This window comes from Natator depressus, chromosome 5, assembly GCF_965152275.1.
Source record: "Natator depressus isolate rNatDep1 chromosome 5, rNatDep2.hap1, whole genome shotgun sequence".
Lineage (NCBI taxonomy): Eukaryota > Metazoa > Chordata > Testudines > Cheloniidae > Natator > Natator depressus.
The window spans coordinates 41882806-41902380 of NC_134238.1; the positions used below are offsets into that span (position 1 = coordinate 41882806).

General features: G+C 43.7%; 1 protein-coding gene across 4 annotated transcripts in view; it reads left to right on the plus strand.

The window, feature by feature from the left end:
* The first annotated feature begins 2629 nt into the window (after window positions 1–2629).
* Window positions 2630–19575, plus strand: part of MAST4 (microtubule associated serine/threonine kinase family member 4) — a 442775-nt gene continuing 425829 nt past the window's right edge. For 2 of the 4 annotated variants that reach the window (XM_074952648.1, XM_074952649.1), the window contains exon 1: window positions 2630–2941. In XM_074952648.1, the coding sequence (XP_074808749.1) occupies window positions 2630–2941 (312 nt within the window). The remainder of the gene's footprint in view (window positions 2942–19575) is intronic. The other 2 variants (XM_074952650.1, XM_074952651.1) reach the window with 1 other exon arrangement.

The following is a 19575-nucleotide window of genomic DNA, read 5'->3' on the forward strand; positions in this document are numbered from 1 at the left end:
AACCTCTGCCTCAGCCCTGAGCCCCTCCCAAACCCCAAACCCCTCATCCCCAGCTCTGTTGGGTCACGGGCATCAACAATTTTCTTCAACTGGGTAGCCAGAAAAAAAAGTTTGAAAACTGTTCTACATGTCAACACCTGAAAATATACCAAACAGCATCCTGGGGTGACACTGCAGTTCTAGACTGTGTTTAACTGTGATTCTAATCTGAAATGTATCTCTGTTAAAAATACATTGTTGAGGTATAATGCTTATTGTCTCTTCATCGTCTTGGATGCATTTTCTTAGGGCCTGTTCTGCAAACTTCATTTGTTAAGCATCCAGAGTTTTAGCTCTATTCAAATCTCAGTAACTCAGGGTAGGTTTAAGCTTTGGGGAGACTTGAAGCAGGAGAGGAAAAGGAACTTGGGATCAAGACTTTTAGAGTATTGATTTTTTTCTCTGTTGATTAGTTAATCTGACAATGCATGAAGTCCAGGATAACACTGAAAAAATGGCTCCACTCATCATCACCACCTGTACTATTTGAGGGAAAGGATGGATCTTATAGTAAAGTACAGGATTGGGAATCAGGAATTCCTAACTTCATAATCTGCTTACTGTGTGAGTTTGGGCTCTGCTCAAGTTTCCTACTGTAATAAATTTCTGCTCAATATATAATATTTGTTGAGAGACTCCAATGATAGATGGTACAGGAATGCTAAATATGGCTCCAGTGCTTAATTCATAACTCATGTAGCAAACCCAGCGGTGCCAGGCTATGAACTGCCAAGCCGAGAGGTGCCAGGGCAAAAATTGAGCACTGTATGGCTCTGATCTTGCAATTGGACCTATGTGGTGAGTTTCTGAGACTATGCAGATCCCTGTTGAAATAAATGCAGCTCTGAATGGGCAGAGGAGTCCACCTGTGATGATCTGATCATAGAATTGGATCCATATTGTTATTATAGATGGTTTAGTATAGAAATGTATACTTTATAAACAGAGAAAAAATATATTTTAAAAATTGACAAAAGGCCTGGTACCTAGGCACCAAAAGATGCAGATAGGAATCTAGTGGGATTTTCAAAAGTGCCTAGATGCCTAACTCCTGGCAATTAAACTGTTTTGGTGCTTTTGAAAATCCCACGCAGCATCTTTAGGCATCAGACCTTTAAAAATCTGGCCAAAAGTTTCTTAAAGTTAGTGAATGTTACACGCGTGACGAGCACCATAGTGTACTTTGCCATAAAATTGCTATCAACAACTTCTTAAGTGGTATTGAATTGGCATTCCAATCACAACAAACTGGTGGTGGCTAATTTGATTGTTTTAAAGGGCAACAATCTACCTGAAAAATCATATTTCCATGGGAATTATTTGTACATATTATTGCTACAAGTCATACTTACTACTCTGAAATTAAAAAGAAAAGGAGTACTAGTGGCACCTTAGAGACTAACCAATTTATTTGAGCATAAGCTTTCCTGAGCTACAGCTCACTTCTGTAGCTCACGAAAGCTTATGTTCAAATAAATTGGTTAGTCTCTAAGGTGCCACTAGTACTCCTTTTCTTTTTTGCGAATATAGACTAACACGGCTGCTACTCTGAAATCTGAAATTAAAGAAATTTTTTTCTCTATTATTTTGTCTGTTTGCTTTGTATGTAGTGAATTCCAGGGTTCTAGTTGAAAGTGCATGCCCTTGCAAGATGCTGCAAGGAAGTGTGAGGCCCCATTTCTGCAGGACACTGAAACCCAAGAGGCAGTAGTACTGTGCACGGAGATGGTTAAAAAAAAATGGTGCAGGGATTGATTGGGACCCAGACCTCTTACCTCAACACAAATAATTAATAAAATAACAATACTAGGAGACCTGTAGGAATGGGCCTGAGAATGTTTGAGTCTCGCCAAAAAGTCCCTTCAACCGAGAGGGATTTTGACAGGATTAAAAAAAAACCTAGAACGCTAACTTTCAGAAAGTTTAATATATTGTACTTGGACCGTTTATAAATAGGCTACTTCACAGCGTCCCTTTGATAAGATCCCAGCCCGTGTTCACAAATGAGCCCCAGTGGCGGCACGATGGTTTGAAAGAACTCGCTGTGTTCAGATACGTTGCATCCTGCGCGGAGGTGCAAGGAGACAGACCTTCTGGCTCTCCCGCCCCTCTTTCCTCCTTTTTAACTGGTTGTTCCCCCTCCTCCCACTCGTCTCGCTCCCTCCTTTTCCCTCTCCTTCCTCCCCGTATTACCTGCCGCTCACGTTGGGCTCTTGGCCCAGGAATCATCCTCGCAGGGCCCACCCACCGCCGTCCTTACCATTGGCTCTGCGGGCTGCTCGTCTCCCCCTTCCCCTGTCCCGGAGGCAGGTTCGCGGGAGCTGCGGCAGGCTCGGCGCGTCTCCGGCTGCCTGGGAGCGGAGCCGCCGCCGGCACCGACAGCTCGGAGCTCGGTCCTACGCGCCAGCAGCGGGGGGCAGGGACTCCCCGGGTCTCTCAGCCAAAGCGTCATGTAGCCGCCGCTGCCCCGGACAGCGCGCGGTGCCCCGGGGGCGGCTGCTTCCCGGCGGAGCATGTAGGCGCCGGCGGCGGGGGGTTGAGCTGGTTCCCCGCCGCGGCGGCTCCTGGTTGCCTGCGGCACTTGGCGGCGATGGGGGAGAAAGTTTCGGCCGCTCCCGAGCGGCTGCGGGGCGGCGGCCGGATCGTCTCGTCCTGCTCCAGCTCCTCGGGCTCCTCCTCGGGTTCCTCAACTCTCTCGGAAGAGGGGGGCGCCGGCTTGGCCCGGGACCGCCCCGGCGGCTGCTCCGACGCGGGGCGACAGGCGGCGGCGGCGGCGCCCCGCGGGGCGGAGCGGGAGGAAGCCGGGCGGTGGCCGCAGAGCAAGGAGGCGGCGAGCCCAGGTGGGGGGCAGCAGCAGCTTCGGCCGGAGAGCGACGCCTCGCTGGAGGAACAGGAGGAGGAGGTGCGGTTCGTCCGGGGAAGGGGCCCGGCCAGGTGCAGGGGTTGGTGGCCGTGGCTGGCTCCTGAGCCGGGCGTGGTGCGGGCAGGGGTGTCGCCCTGAGGTTAAAAGCGCCCTCTCCTCCTGCGGGGATTTCCCGGCAGGATCCCGTGTGCTGCGCGGCATCCCTGGGTGGGTTGGCAGCAGAGATGCGGGAACAGTTTGTACAGCGGGGGTGCTGGGCGCCTTTGAACCAAACTGTAAAAACCTTGTATATGATGGAAACCACTTGGGTGTGTGTGTGTGTGTGTGTGTTTGCAACATGTTTTGATGGATGCCGGGTGTTGAACTTGCTTCTCTGCTCCTGTCTTCCTCTGAAAGGAGAGCTTGGGCTGAGACAGGACAGGGCTTCACTAGCAAACCTTTCCCTAGCACGTTGTTCACAGGCTTCCTTCCCCAGTTCACTTGTTCCACATGGGATTCTTATTTGTTCCTTTTTGCTAAATGTTTGTTTTGTAAAAAGGGAAAAGCTTCCTCATCCCCCCCCCCCCCCCCCGCCCCGGAACAATCCAATACAATCTCTTCCTCTTATAACGCTGCTGTTAAATGAACTCCTCAATGTCAAATGGAAATTATGGGTTAGCCCTTAAATGACACTAATCTGCCTGGAACAGTTAATGCCATATCTTTGTGGATTATGTTGTGGCTTTGTGAAGACAGTTCAGTTGCATGATATATGTATACACATGAAGTTTTTAAAAATTGATTTGTAGCCTACTTTCTAATTAGTTTAAAGGCATTTGGACTGTTTTCAGGGTAGGGATTATACCTGTATGCATTGTATAGTTTTTAAATGTATTGGCATGCTCTGGTTCCATAAAACTTCATAATACCTAGTTTGGAATCATATGGTTTTATATGCTGTCACTGGGCAATCTGTGTTCTCTCTCAGCCTGGTGGTTCACAAACTTCTTTTGTTAAGAATTTGTCCACAACATCCTGACGCAGGTTCCCTTCTCTCTGACTTCATCCTACGTCTTCCTGTGGCTATGGCTGGGTTTGACCAGGGAGGCTAAGTGTTTATCTTTGCTGCAATGTTAGCTTGAGTTAGCTATGCTCAGGTTCACTCCTGTTGAGGTAGCCTAACTCATAAGAGCCTAAGAATGGTCTGATCAACAGTCCATCAGACCCAGTATCCTGTCTTCCAACAGTGGCTTGTTCCAGATGCCTGAGAGGGAATGAACAGAATGATTGTAAAGTGATCCATCCCCTGTTGTCCAGTTCCAGCTTCTGGCAGATGGAGGTTTAGGGTATCTAGGGTATGTGTGCATGACAATGAGACACCCGCAGCTGGCCTGTGCCGGCTGAGAGGCTGTTGAATTGCAGTGTAGATGTTTGGGCTTGGGTCTCCTGCGAGGTGGGAGAGTCCCAGAGCTTGGGCTGCAACCTGGGTCCTGAACCTCTGTGCTGCAATTAAAAAGCCCCTTAGCTCAAGCCCTGTGATCCTGAGCCAGCTGAACAGGCCAACCGCAGGTGTCTAACTGCAGTGTAGACATATCCCAGAGCATAGCATCAAGTCTCTGGATCCTGACCATCTTGACCAATAGCCACTGATGGACCTATTCTCCATGAACATACCTAGTTCTTTTTTGAACCCTGTTATAACCCTATTATACTTTTGGCCTTCACAGCATCCTCTGACTGAAGTTAGAGCAGTCACACTGTGAAATAACATTTGAGCTGCAGAGTAGCTGAGTCCCCACTGCATTACTAGCTGAGGTATGAGCAGTACTTGAACTTCAACCCATAACCCTTAATGAGCTAAGGAGCTCAGGTTTCATGCACTACTTAACTCAAGTTAGAGATTTTTGTGTGGTTGAGAATTGGTTAAGGGCAGTACTGCAGTTAAAATCTTCAGCTAATCCTGTTTGGCACTGTTAACACAATGTTAGCAAGCCCTAAGAGAATTAGGCACAAAACTTCCATTGAAATTCAGTGGAAGATGAGTGACTGTCCTTCTGAAAACTCCAGTCTTACCTAAATAATACTAGGGCAGATCAAAATAAACAAAGTAGAGCAATAGCCACAGAGAACATGTTTGAACACTCACTCCCTCTGTATTAAAGCCAGTTCATCCGCAGGCTGTTTTTCTTTTTTGCATGTGTAAGATTTTATCTCCTCTGGCTGCTAGCAGCCATGTAGCACTGTTCATGCCAGGTCACTTTGCTGTTTGGTTCTGCTCTCCTTTTGCATTTGCTAACCCGTGTAGTCAGCAGAATCGCTGGTTTGAAAGGCCCAGTGGGAACAAGCCATTAGGGCTGCCAAAGAAGCCAAGAAGGCTAAGCAGGCAACCAAGAAGTCTACACCCTCTACAACAAAGGCTCCCACAAAGGCTGCACCTAATGGTTGAATTTCAAAGTGAAGAAACACTTAAAGCGGCATGTTAAGACTTCATTTTCTACATAGGGACCCACAAGTGGAGAATACAGGGGAGTTCTGAAACCAACTTGCGTGCTCACTTGAAGCTTTTCAGAAAGCTGGATGTTCGTGACAGCTTGCATGGTTAGGGATGTCATGCTGGTTGGTCTTGTCCCATTAGTTTTATTTTTGTTACTTTTAAATACAGTCAAAGTTTGAAAAGCTAACTGGACTTCCTTCTGGTTAGGAGGAGAAGGATGCCAGTGAGGTGCAGAAGTAGTGCTTTTTCTTTTTTTTTTCTTTTTTTTTTCTTTTTGAAAGTCAGTCAGATGTTTATTTAATGCAACCAACTACTGTTTGACAAGTTAACGCTTTCCACCAGCACAAGGAGCAGAAACTTTCACTGGCTTCATAATCTTTTGTTTCGGTGCAGCCTTTGTGGGAGCCTATGTTGTAGAAGGTGTAGACTTCTTGGTTGCCTGCTTAGCCTTCTTGGCTTCTTTGGCAGCCCTAATGGCTTGTTCCCGCTGGGCCTTTCGCACTTCAGGCTTCTGATTTCTCTTGGCCATTACTTCAGCCAAAGATGCACCAGTGATAGCCCTCTGGAACTTGGCTGCACGGTGTGTGCGCTTCTTTTGTATTGGTAGGAAGGTTAGATTTCTTCTCTCCTCCTCAGTCTCAGCTTCAGGGAAAGGAAGTGCTTGAGCAGCAGGAGAGGTAGGATAGCTGTCAGCAGTCCCAAGAAGACAGTGCTGCCTCAGTTCACACTTTTGTAAAGTTATCTTTATAACCATAACTTGAACTTTAATTTTTTTTTAAAGACCTTTTAAATTCTGTTGTATCTAGTGATTTTAGATTCCCTGCTGCTTGTGAGTAGAACTGAGTCAATAACCGATTTTTGGTAGCTTGGCAGTTATGTGCCCAAAAAAAAAAAAAAAAAATTGTGTTCAGTTGACCCCAAACAATAAATTCCAAAAAATTGCAGCAAATCAAAAAAGTTGACTTAAAAATACATTTCAGATTTAAATGAAACATTCATTTAGTTTTGGGGCATTTTAAAAAAAAAATGAGAGGCTAAAATGGCTGGAGGAGGAGATGGTGCCGCTCTCCTTATAACTTTTAGCCCAGTGGTTAGGAGGCTCTCTTGGGATGTAGGCAACCTGGGTTGAATTCCCCATCTGCCCAGTGTGGAGCAAGGGTTTGGACTTGAGTTTCCAGTGTTTCAGGTGAATACCCTAACTAGTGGGCTACAGAATGTTCTCTCAAACCCTCTTGAAACTGTTCCACGACATATGAATAATTAAGTAGCAATTGGAGCAGGGACTTGAACTTGAGTTTCTCCCTTCTCAGGTGAGTGGCCAAACTACCAAGCTGCCCAGTAACCTCGGTTGGGTGTGTCTCAGGCTGTCCTACTGAATCTGTTCCACGTTGTTTAAAACTCCTTGAGTAGTCATTGGGCCAGAGAGAGGGAGAATGATTCCATACCTTCTGTGGGGTTGAAGGGAAAGGAATGAATGCCAGAGAGGCAGTGCTTGCCCCATTTTCTTTTTCACCATGCCTCTCCATCTCCTTGTGCACCAGCTCTTCTCTCTGCCAGAAAGTGGCTTGGAGCAGGGGATCATAGTTGTTTATAGTTTTGTTTTTTGTTAAATTTATTGATACAAATGGTACCAAACATCAGCGATGAGTACGTCATTTTGTTTCTGAATACTTGTCTTTCTTTCAACAAGAAAAAAGCCATGTAGTTTATAGGTGAATCAATTCTCAGACTTTGACTGAACTGCTGGAGGTTGAGCTTACATATAATGTGAGATCATCATTGAATTTGAAGCTAATTATTATTGATTCTACTATGAGTTCCTGAATCACCTGGATAACTGGGAACACTCCTGCTTGTCAGAGTGCTGTTGCAGCCTTCCAGCAGGAGTGCACTACTTCACAGTAAGAATAGCTGTTTGTTATAATACTTTCTTTGGCTAAAATGGTTAAAAAAGCTTCAGAAAAAGCCACCTTCTCCCAAATATACAAACCCAGTCCTTGTGACCATGATAAATTGAGAAAATTGGTAAATTACCTTTTTTGTAAAGTAAAAAAAATGTATTCTTTGTAACTGAGACTTGGTATTCAGATATCCGTCTGATTTGAGTTCTATTTTCAAGGTTATTAAAACCCCAAAATGACTGGGTTTCTACTGAAAACTTAAACTGACTTCTTAGAGTTGCTTTTGCTCAAATAAATATATTCTTAGGAAACCTCTCCCTCCCCAGCTGGCATGATTCCTGTATCTTAAGTCCCTTGTTCTGTATAATTAGGGAAACAGAGCTGTTTCTTAGTACAGTAGTTTTTCTTCTATCTGCTGCTCCTTACTGTTCACCTGAAGACCCACTCCTCTGTTCATTAACCCACATGCTCTATACTATAGCATTTGACTTAGGCCATGTTTACACTAAAAAGTTAGGTGGACCCAGCTATGTTGCTGAGGGGTGTGAAAAATCCACACCCCGGAGCAGTGTAATGAAGCAGACCTAACCCTTGGTGTTGACAGTGCTAAGTTGATGGAAGAATTCTTCCGATGACCTAGCTACCACCTCTCAGGGCGGTGGATTAACTACAGCTATGGGAGAATCCCTCCCGTCAGACTAATGAATGCCTACACTGAAGCGTTGCAGCTGTGTTGCTGTAGTGGTTTATGTGTAGACATAGCCTTAGTTTTCCCAGGAGGGGAAGAGAAGCTGTGGGGAGGAGCCATGGATCTTAGTTTGATACTTTTTTTGCACAGGTGCAGAGGGCAGGGTAACTCAGCTAGAAAGACCCAGAAACTTCCAGAACAGGGTATGGTAGTTAGTAGATATGTTCATTAGTTGTTCTGAGGCTGTTTTCATTGTGAGCAACCCACCTGCCAGGTCATACCTTAGTTATCCTCTGAGACCTGAGTCAGTCAGAGAGCCAGGGGATTGGGGAACGGTTATAAATAGAGGAGTTTGACACAGGACCAAGCACTGTGTTTGCTTTGAGGGCTTGGTCCCAGTCCCTGTACCAATTTGGAAACAGGCGAGTTCTGTTTCAGCTTTATTTACGAGGGAAACCTTCTATTAGAGTGATATTTGGTCCACCACATTGTGTTTTACGGAACTGCCTGTGGAATTTGTTTTGTTATTAGCGCTCTGCTCTAAACTGGGATTCTGCTTTAGAGAGAATGGGGTCATACTTTGTGAATTCTTGCCTGACTTAGTCAGGCTTATGAGGAGATGTGGTACCCTGCAGAGTGAGAATCTTATAAATATCCGGGATCCCAGCCTTTGTACTGCTGTGGATACAGGATGAAGACTTCTGTTTCACCAGCAACTGAGCAGAACAGTCAGCTATTAATTCCAGAGCTGAGTGGCTGCTAGTTGTGGCGCTCCCCAGGCTACATGCGGACAGGGTTCTGAAGTGTTTGAAAGGACCAAGAGACTGTCATTTCTCTGCTCCAAAGAGCCCAGGTGACACACGCTATACAATATAGTTACCTCTAAAGTCTCAGAAATCATCTCCGAGAGAGGATCAGAGGGAAATGTGTTTTGATGTGTGTGCTAATGTATAAAAATAATGTGCTGAAACTTTATATTTGAAAATATATGTACATAAAAGAGAAACAAAAGGGGGGAAGTCTATAAACTACACCAATCGATTCTTCTATCGACTAGATTTTGTTTAAAAGTTATTCTTAGTCTTCCAAATGCTATTTACAGCATTTTATACTATTTACAATGTGTTTTGTATGCATTAAATCTTTGTTATACTAAGAACCCTATGGTTCTCTCTCTTCTGAAATTGATTGGGCGCTATGAGTGTCCATTTATCCGGGTTTTACATTCAATAACCCTGAGGTTGAACTTTGTGTAACCTATTTAGAAAGGACTGCAAGACAGAGCTCTGGCCTGTGCTTTACCAAAGGGTTAAGCTGAGGTGCAGGAAGAAGGGGTGTGTGTGTGAAATAGATTTATACAGAATATTGTCTGAGCATGCTCTGTGTCTGTTCCAATATAAAAATCAGTTGCTTTGAAAATTGTGACTACATGTGAGAAATCTAAACAAGAGTAGATGAATTTCTGGAAAACCAAGATTCTGTCATAAAGCCGTCGATATTGTGGAGCAACCCCCCTATTTCTCCCCCCAGAAAATAAAGTTGTTTGTAAACTCTTTTTTGTAGATTTGTCATCTGGAATGCATAACACTCTAGTAGGTACATACCTATGTCACTGGAGATTGCCATCTCTTAATGCAGCACTGTTGGCTGTAGCTTATGCTACTTGTAAACATCCTAGTGTCCTTAAATATTAATAATGTACATGTTTTGCTGTGCTGGAGTGTGACTTCATCTTTTTTTTTTTAAAAGACTTAACTACCCTGAAGCGTTTTCAATGGAGATGTTACGTGATCTCCATTGAAGATGTAACTGGATGTTACATAATCCAATGGCTGACATCAGGGCATACCGTTCTTACCTAACCAAATGGAGTGGTAGTATTTTGCCTTTCCTTTATTTCTTCCTCCATCTGTTATGGACGGGTTCGGTGTCTGGGAGACACCAATTATACAGGTCCTTGCATTGTTTTAGTAATATGTTTTTAGTCTTTGGCACTGATGGAGCATGCACCATTCTGAATACGTCTTCTGCTCAAAGATGAAGTGCATAATTATTGGAAAGTGAGTTAAGAGTCAGAGATAGAGATGCCACAATGAAATACATGCTCACTCCTAGGTAGATAGTTTTGTGTCAGAAAATGCCGATTCATCAACCTGAACACTTTTTCTGGATAAGGGGCATTTTCAATGAAACTTTCATTGGGAAGGTGGTCCAGGATATAATTTCAGTGGGAAGGTGTCATTCCTGTGTATATACAATCCAGGGTATAATTTCATTGGGAAGGTGTCCAGGATATAATTGCTACTCAAAACCAGGGAGATCCACCCTATAACAGTCAGTAGCCTGATGGTTATGGCACTCATCCAAGATGCAGATGACACGGGCAAGCCAAGTTCAAGTGCTTGCTCAGCCTTGTTCAGAACACTTGTGAATCTGGATCTTACCCTAACCGTGAGACTGTTGGCTACTCTAGCTTGGGTCTCTTATGTTTGGAGCTGTTTCAGTCTGTATAAATATTGACTGGGCTAGAAAGAGATTAACTCTGTAGCTTGGTTGTTAGGGCACTCATATGGGATGTGAGAGACATAGATTCAAGTCCCAGATCTGAATCCGGGAGATCAGGGATGTGAACCTGGTTCTCCCTATGTCTCCTTCATCTCGGGTAAGTGCCATAACTGTTGGACAGTTGGCTCTGTCGGGTGGGGTGTCTTTCTCTGTTTTTACATGAACAGCTTTGAAATATCTGTTTGTTTGGTCCCAAAGTGAAATGGGAAACTTTTCAAAATTATGAAAATACTCACAGAATGGGAAAACCATTTCCCAGCCAGCTCTACTACTAGGTTCTTGAATATTTTCAGTGGGGTTATTTGAAAATGAAAAGGTTTTGCTTTGTTATTACCTTCTCTTAAGTATATAGGACTGTCTCAACATTCATGTAAACCACTCTTTTCCATTTTGCCTTTAACATTAGAAGTATTTAGTACTTCCCTTTCTTTGCTGGAGGAGATCTTTGCAGGACTCTTGGTGATGCCACACAAAGATGTAAACTGAGCTTCTGTCTCCTCAGTGGTGTGAGTGCTGAAGAGACTGATTCTTACACTTAAGGCTTTGTCTTCTCCTCCTCCTCCTCCAGTAATATTGTTTTAATATATGTAGGTACATATCTTAATACAGAAATACAATATGTTGCTCTTATGGTTATCTATTGACCATATTATTGTTAACATTTTATTTTATTTTAAATTATTTAAACATAACTTTAGCATGGGGGGGCGTATGTGTGTATGTGCTTATGTAACCATTCATATTAACGTTTTCAGTGGGGAGAGGGGGAAAGTGAATGTTTTCTGGGGAGTGGAATGAGGAGTCGCAGGAGAATAGAATGAAAGGAAAGCTAAGGGGGCTAGAGTATTCAATTCAATTATTATCCTCTGTGTACATCCTTCCTGACTATCCTATAAGTGTAGGATTACTGCATCTATATATCAAAGTATCTCAATGGTTTCAGTATTTCTATTGGATTGGTTTCCTGTGCAAGGTATACTATTTAACCTTTTTAAAAAAATTTGCCTGGAACTGTTTTCACTACAATTATTAGACCTTGCATTACAAGATATTCTATTAATAGTTTATTCCAGTGAGCTACAGTAGGAATAGTTGCCAAATTAAAGATTGCCCTTTTTTTCCCTATAAAGAGCAAGAATAGGAGTAGCTTCCTTGTTCCTGGTTTGAGTCTTTTTGGCAGGCCAACTACTAATGCACTTCTTGAGAACTTTAATCTCTCTAGTATTATTTTTTTTTATTTCTTTCAGGATTATTTTCCAAACCTTTCTGCCACCCAGCAGTTCCATATCCTATGTATGAAAGAGATCCTGGCTGTCTTGCATTTCATAAGATATATCTGGGGCAATATTATGTATTTTATTATATAGAGGTAGAGAAATATGCATTCTGTAAATTAAAAAGTACTGAAATAGTACTACTTGGTTAGTATTTCAGTCAATATTTATCATCTATATTATCTCATTCCATTCTTTTGCTGTTACTTCATATTGACAGTCTGCCCTCTGTAGCTCAATAGCTTTATGTGGCTTGTCCTCTAAAAACAGTCATGAGATTAATATGTTCTAGACATAATCTTGATTGCTGAAACTCAAACCTTTACTTAACAAAAGTTTACTAATACATATAGCTTTGTTGGTTCCTCTTTTATCTGAAAGTGTTCATTGAAAAAGTAAGCAATCTGTATAAATTCATAATGTGTATATTTTTAAAAATATACATCAGCTATATCTGTTTTAGGGGTTGTCCATCCCTAAAGAAATCTTTCCACTTTTCTTAGTGATATTTGCCTCAACACCTAAAGACTTATTTATTCAGTCCAGTTTTAAAAGCAGTTTCACTTTTTATTTTTGATATTCTGAGATCTCTTCTTTTTGTGTGGTCAGGTGCCTCAGGTACAGGATTAAGGGGTGACTTGATCACTATCTGTAAGTACCTATGTGGGGAACAAATATTAGCAGACAAATTTATAGCAGACAAGATCCAGTGGCTGGAAATAGAAGCTAGAAATAAAGCATAAGTTTTTAACAGGTTAACTAATCTTTGGAACAGTTTATCAAGAGTTGTGGTGGATTCTCCATCACTGGCAATTTTTAAATCAAGATTGTATTTTGGTTAAAAGATATATGCTCTATGTCAAACAAGAATTAATTCAGAGAAGTTCTGTGGTTTGTATTATGCAGGAAATTGGCCTACATGATTACAGTTGTCTTTTCTGGTTTTAGAATCTATTCAAAGATCATGAGTCAGGCCTCAAAATTAATTTAAAAATAATATTGGATTCTTTTTGTTGTCTGGATTTTGAGCATTTAAGGGTCATGTTTTCCAACTCTTCCTCACTGCCATGAAGGCTACACCTTTTATTTTTTATTTTTTTTTTAATAAATTGAGATTTTCATGACTTCAGAACCTGGGGCTTTAGGAAATATACTGTTCTGTGAAATGTTCTGTGACTTGTGATAGAGTCAGACGAGCTGATAGCTGAGTGCATGTGGGAGTGATGGGGAGACAATGAGAAGATAGGGAGGAGTGAACTGGCAAGGACTAACCCCCCCAATATTGCAGGACTGCAAGGAGGGAGAAATGGGTGAAAAAAATCTCCATCTAAAATGAAGCCATTTCCTTTTAAGATTTTTAGTTTGTTTGAGCTACTGATCCCAACTATCGGAGTTTAAATATCTAGCTGAAAGAAATTCTCCCATAAAACCTGCACTCTGAACTTTGAAAGAATATAATGATGATATCCTACTCAAACAGAGACCCAAATAAAACTAAGGCTCTTGTCTACCCTACAAACCCTTGACCGGGTTACACTTTATGCTGAACGTGGGGTTAACTCATACAATCCACAGCAGGGATGATGCATTCTCTGTTGTCCCACAGAAACATTACTGTGCATCGTGTTCGTTCAGTAGATTTAGGGAGAACTCCATGCATGGGTCTCAGTAGAAACACACTGTGACTTAAATGCTGCCCTCAAGAAATAAAAATTATTTAATATATACTGATTGGCAAATTCTTCATGGAGCCTTTCCCTGATGCTTTGCTAGAACTGTATAATTAGCTGCGCCTGTTCTGTGAGCGATCTTACTGTGTCTAACAGCACTTCTGCCTTGGGAGATAGTGTGCTGTGGGTGGGTGTACAGATCAGCCAATGTATTTTTAAAAAAAAAAACCAAAACACTTCAGATTGCTAGTTATCTTCATGTCTTTAGGCAACTTTTATTAGACTGTAACTATGCTATAATTATGGTTGAGAAGATATTTCCAGAATAAGCCTCTATTTTTCATACACTTTACGTTACCAAAAATGTCTTGATCAGACATCTTTCCTACCAGATATGAGGTTATGGGTCTATTACACGAGTGGGTGGGTGAGGTTCTGTGGCCTGCAATGTGCAGGAAGTCAGAGTAGATGGTTGTGATGGTCCCTTCTGGCCTTAAAGTCTGTCTATTAATTTTGGTGTATAGAAAATTTTGGAGAAAATGTGTAATCATATTTTGTTCAGAGATACTGGAATACCAAAGGAGGTTATCTTTTAGCAGATATGGGGAAAAACTCATAGCTCAAAAATGGCTTATTAAAAAGTCACACTTGTATGTGGTAATGGTTTCCACCCAACTGGTCTGTCTTAATCTCTTACAGTTTTCAGTTCTCTCTTACTTAGCACAGACGTTCTTCTGCTTATGACACACTGGAGAAAACTTAAAGGTATATCTTCAGCTGATGTAAATTGTCATAGTTCCATCGACTTCAATGGAGCTGAGATGGAGCTCTTCTGTAGTAACTTATGAATACTGTAGGTTGACCTAGGTATTGGGATGTTCACTGTATGAATATATTGGTTTCATTTAATAGTGGGCTGTATGGAAAACAAGTGAGCAGGAAGAACAGCTCAAGGTAAGCCACCCCACAGCAAATGCTTTAGGGTTGTTTTGGGTCCTTGGCAGAGCCTTAAACCTGAGGAGTCTGTCATGTCTTGCAGAGTTCACTGAACTGGTTTATGATGAGCAGGGCCCAAAACCCAGGAAGTGACAAGACCCAAGGAACATTCTCTGGATAAAAAGAGATTCTTTATTTCCAGAGGGGAAGTAGTTGTTGAGGAGCTCTTTGGGGAAGCAGACTAAGGCAGGCACTTGCTGTAGCGTCTGAAGAAGCTAGGACACCTCTGGAGGATGGTGAACTTTAGGTAAGACACAGACACATGCGCACATACAGTTTGTTTTAAAATCCTTTTACGCTAAATGTGTTGTTCTGACTGTTAAAAATTAAACAATACTTTGATTTAAGAAGGCGATCTGGTCACTGTATTCACCATTGATCACAGATTCCTGAAGGAAAGGACCACAAGTACCAAACTCAGTTGGAACTGCTAGGTAAGCATAGTTTGATACACAGGTTACTGTAGCCCAGAGTCTGGTCACAGAGTGGGAGAACTGACTCCACTCCAGAACAGGTAAGCACATAAGGCCTGACACCTGAAGTGGGTTTCCTCTGGGATAAAGATGCAGCTAGCTTTGCAAAGGTGCTAGGACAACTTGCATCATTTTAGTATCAGCCCCATAATGTTCTGTAGCCTTTGTGTTTCCATGTCTGTCTGTGTGACACTCTGCTAGCACGGTGGACTTTTCTGAAAAACCATTAGAAATAAAATGAACAAAAGAAGATGCATTGTACAAATCTAAGACATTAGTCAATGTAACAAGTTTTAAATGGTTTAAAAAAAATCACACACCCTACTCTGCATGCGGGGCTAGCTTTCTGAGGATGGGTAAAGTAAGGGCAAGTCTTCTACCACTGACACATTTGTAACTGCTTACAGTAGCTAGTGGGCGCAAGCTTGGTGTGCTATTACACCCTTCTGTTTAATTCACTTGGATGCTACCAACGGGTATAGTTGTGCAAGGGAAGTGTGACACTTTTTCCTCATCATCTAGGAGATAAGTTATTTACAACTATGTGTGTCCTGGGGACTTGCAAGTGAGTACAAGCAAGTTATAGCTATGAGAGAACTAAAATATTTGAATCCAGCTCGGCTTCTCCCAGTGTGACTCTACTAGGTAAGAATTTTTGCATAGTAATCAAATTACGTAAAGGTAAATCAAAGAGATTATGAATCCCAATGTAGATTTACACAGTGATGGGTGAGTCAGTATAAAAGCCAAGAGCGGAACTGGGAATAGCAGACTGAACACAAGTCTGAGAATTTGGTTTCAAATCCAGATGAAATATGGTACATGAATGAAACTGTGTGAGGAAATAGACTATTAGGTAGTGCTGGCAAGTGTGATGGTTTGACCTGTTTTTTTAATTTATCTCTGATACGGTTGCCAGCAGGCTTCTGTAGCTGGTTGGAAGTTAGATAATTGTAATACACAGCTACCTGTACTTAGATGCGATCTAACCAACTAAAGCCAATAAAGTTATTTAAATAAGCATTGCAGGCAACAAATTATCACTTTCTATTTATAGATGAAGCAAAAATATGTCCATTGTTACAAATCTGGGTGCCAAAGTTGTTGTTCACACAGTGCACAGGCAACTTATGGAACCCCTTGCCTGAGGAGGTTGTGAAGGCTAGGACTATAACAGGGTTTAAAAGAGAACTGGATAAATTCATGGAGGCTAAGTCCTTTGGCTGTTAGCCAGGATGGGTAAGGAATGGTGTCCCTAGCCTCTGTTTGACAGATGGTGGAGATGGATGGCAGGAGAGAGATCACTGATCATTACCTGTTAAGTTCACTCCCTTTGGGGCACCTGGTATTGGCCACTGTCGGTAGACCGGATACTGGGCTGGATGGACATTTGGTCTGACCCAGTATGGCCATTCTTTTGTTCTTAATTTTAGAAATGTGCACGAGTACTCCCATTGAATCTGATGGGGCTACTCATGTGTAATGTTACTCAAATATGAAAGTGTTTGCATGTTTGGGTGCCTTAGTTTGTAAGGTTTTTATGTATTGACGAGGTATTGGAAGCATTTAGCAAAGGCTTCTTGAATCTCATTTCAGTATTACTGGAGAATGTGTTTATAGTGTGTGTATGTATGTGTGTGTGTGTGTATATGCATGCAGCAATGTTGCTTGAATACATTTTTTTGTTTACTCTTTCTCAAGTTAAGTCAGGGCACTCATCTGTAGATTGAGCTATTTTAAATAATTTAGGCCTGGTCTACAGTACGCGGTTCTTTTGGAATTAGCTGACTTACCTCGAAATAAAACTGGTTCTGTCCACGCAACCAAACCAGTTTTTTTGATTTAAAGGGATCTTTACTCCAATTTCTGTACTCCACCTCGGCAAGTGGAGTAGTGCTAAAATCAAGATCGCAGTTCCGGGTTACAGGTACTGTGGATGCAATTCGACGATATTGGCCTCCGGGAGCTATCCCAGAATGCTCCCTTGTGACCGCTCTGGACAACACTCTGAACTCCGATGCCCTAGCCAAGTAGGCAGCAAAAGCCCTGGAAACTTGAATTTCCTGTTTGGTCACCGCCATCACAGGCGACCATGCAGAGTCCACCATCACAGGCGACCACACAGTCCCGGATTCGCAGACGAGTTCCAGCATGGTCCGAACGGGAGGTACTGGATCTCATTGCATGTTGGGGAGACGAATCTGTTACAGCAGAACTACGTTCCAAAAACAGGAACGCAAATACGTACGCTAAAGTCTCCAGGGCCATGACAGAAAGAGGCTACTCCAGGGACACAGAACAGTGTCGTACAAAAATCAAGGAGCTCAGGCAAGCATACCAAAAAGCCAGGGAGGCGAACGGGCACTGTGGGTCATAGCCCAATACATGCCGCTTCTACAGTGAGCTGCATGCAGTTATGGGGGGTGACGACACCACTACCCCACCACTGGCCATGGACACCTTGCTCCGTGCTACTCCCCGCCTTGCAGGAGGATGAGTTTTTGGAGGAGGAGGACAGTGCACAGGTGGCAAGTGGGGAATCTGTTTTCCCCCCTAGCCAGGAACTATTCTTAACGCTGGAGCCAATAGCCTCCCCCTACTCCCAAAGCATGCTTCCGGACCATGACCCTGGAGAAGGCACTTCTGGTGAGTGAGAGCTTGATCAGAGCCATGCGGTGGCGGGGGTGGGGGGGAAACCCAGCTGCGCTGGGCTGTTCGCGTCTTTAGTTTAAAGGGCTCAACCCTGCTCAGAGCCTCATCGGAGCCCCGTGGGGCGGGGTGTGTGTGTGTGGGGAGGGAGGGTGTTGTTTGAAGCGATCATCCCAGAGAGCCCGCAGGCTGCCTGCAAGCTGAATTCTGTTGCCTGGCTGCATGTGATGGCTTACTCACACCAAAGTGGCAGGCACTTCAGTATAGGAGGCAAAATGAGACCTTGTACAGAAAGAACATGCGCTGTGTACTATGAATTGCCTGTTTCACTGAGAAGCAGTGTCCCCTTGTTCTCTAAAATGTATCTTTTAAAATACTACCCTCCCTTTTTTCTCCTCCTGCAGCAGGTGCAAATGTTTCAATGTGGCCCCTATCTACTCCGTCCCAGAGGCTGGTCCAGATTAGAAGGCGGAAAAAACGAACTCGGGACGACATGTTCGCTGAGCTCATGCAGTCCTCCCGCACTGAGAGGGCCCAGTTGAATGCGTGGAGGCAAACAATTGCGGCGTTGTGTAAAGCGTTACATGAATACAAACAGAAGAGGGACGCATGCGATGAGAGCAGGCAGGATGCTATGGTCAAGCTCATGGGGGAGCAAACTGACATGCCCCGCTGTATGGTGGATCTAATGCGGGAAAGCCAGCAAGACCACAGGTTGCTGCTGCAGCCCCTGAATAACCACCCTCCATCCTTCCCAAGTTCCATAGCCTCCTCACCCAGATGCCCAAGAACACGGGGGCAGGGGGCAGGCTACGGGGACCCACACAGTCAACCCCAGAGGATTGCACAAGCAGCAGAAAGCTGGCATATCCTAAATTTTGATTTGGTTTCTGGACTTGTCCTTCCCTCCTCCTCCACCCCCCTAACCCAATGCCCCCCCCCCCCCCGTCTAGCTTCTGATTTTTCTCTCAATGTTTTGTGCAACAAATAATAAAGAACGGTTTTTAAACAATTGTGACTTTATTTCCTTTAATATATATATACGGGGCGGGTAACTTTAAGAGAAACAAATACAACTGTCACACCGTACCCTGGCCAGTCATGAAACCGGCTTTCAAAGCTTCTCTGATGTGCAGCGCGCTCTGCTGCACTCTTCTAATCGCCCTGTTGTCTGGCTGTGCGAAACTGGCCACCAGGCGAGTTGCCTCAACCTCCCACTCCGCCATAAACATCTTCCCCCTTACTCTCACAGATATTGTGGCGCGCACAATACAATTGGAATATTGGTTGTGCTGAGATCTGACCGAGTCAGTAAACTGCACCAGCGCACTTTCAAATGTCCAAACGCACATTCTACCACCATGCTGCGCTTGCTCAGCCTATAGTTGAACTGCTCCTTACTACTGTCCAGGGTGCCTATGTACGGCTTCATGAGCCATGGCATTAAGGGGTAGGCTGGGTCCCCGAGGATAACTATAGGCATTTCAACATCCCCAACAGTAATTTTCTGGTCTGGGCATTCAGTCCCTTCCTGCAGCTGTCAAACAGACCAGAGTTCCTGAAGATGCGAGCGTCATGCACCTTTCCCGGCCATCCCACGTTGATCTCGGTGAAACATCCCTTGTGATCCACCAGTGCTTGCAGCACCATGGAAAAGTACCCCTTGCGGTTTATGTCATGGCCGCCCCGGTGTTCTGCGCGGGTAATCCCTGGAAAAAGGGCGCAAAATGTAGGAGAGCAGAGTGGCAGCAGAAGCTGTGCTGTTCAGTTCACAGTAGCCGAACAACGGCTGAAAATGGTGGTCTTCTGTGGCTTTCACGGAGGTGGGAGCCCAGGACAGACAACATGGAGAAGCTTGGAAGCGTGGCAATAGCGGGAGAGCAGAGTGGGCAGCGGAAGCCGTGCTGCTCGGTTTACGATGGCTGAGCACAGTTGAGTTGGAGAGGTGGATTCATAGTAGCAGGAGAGAAGTGGTCTACCATCT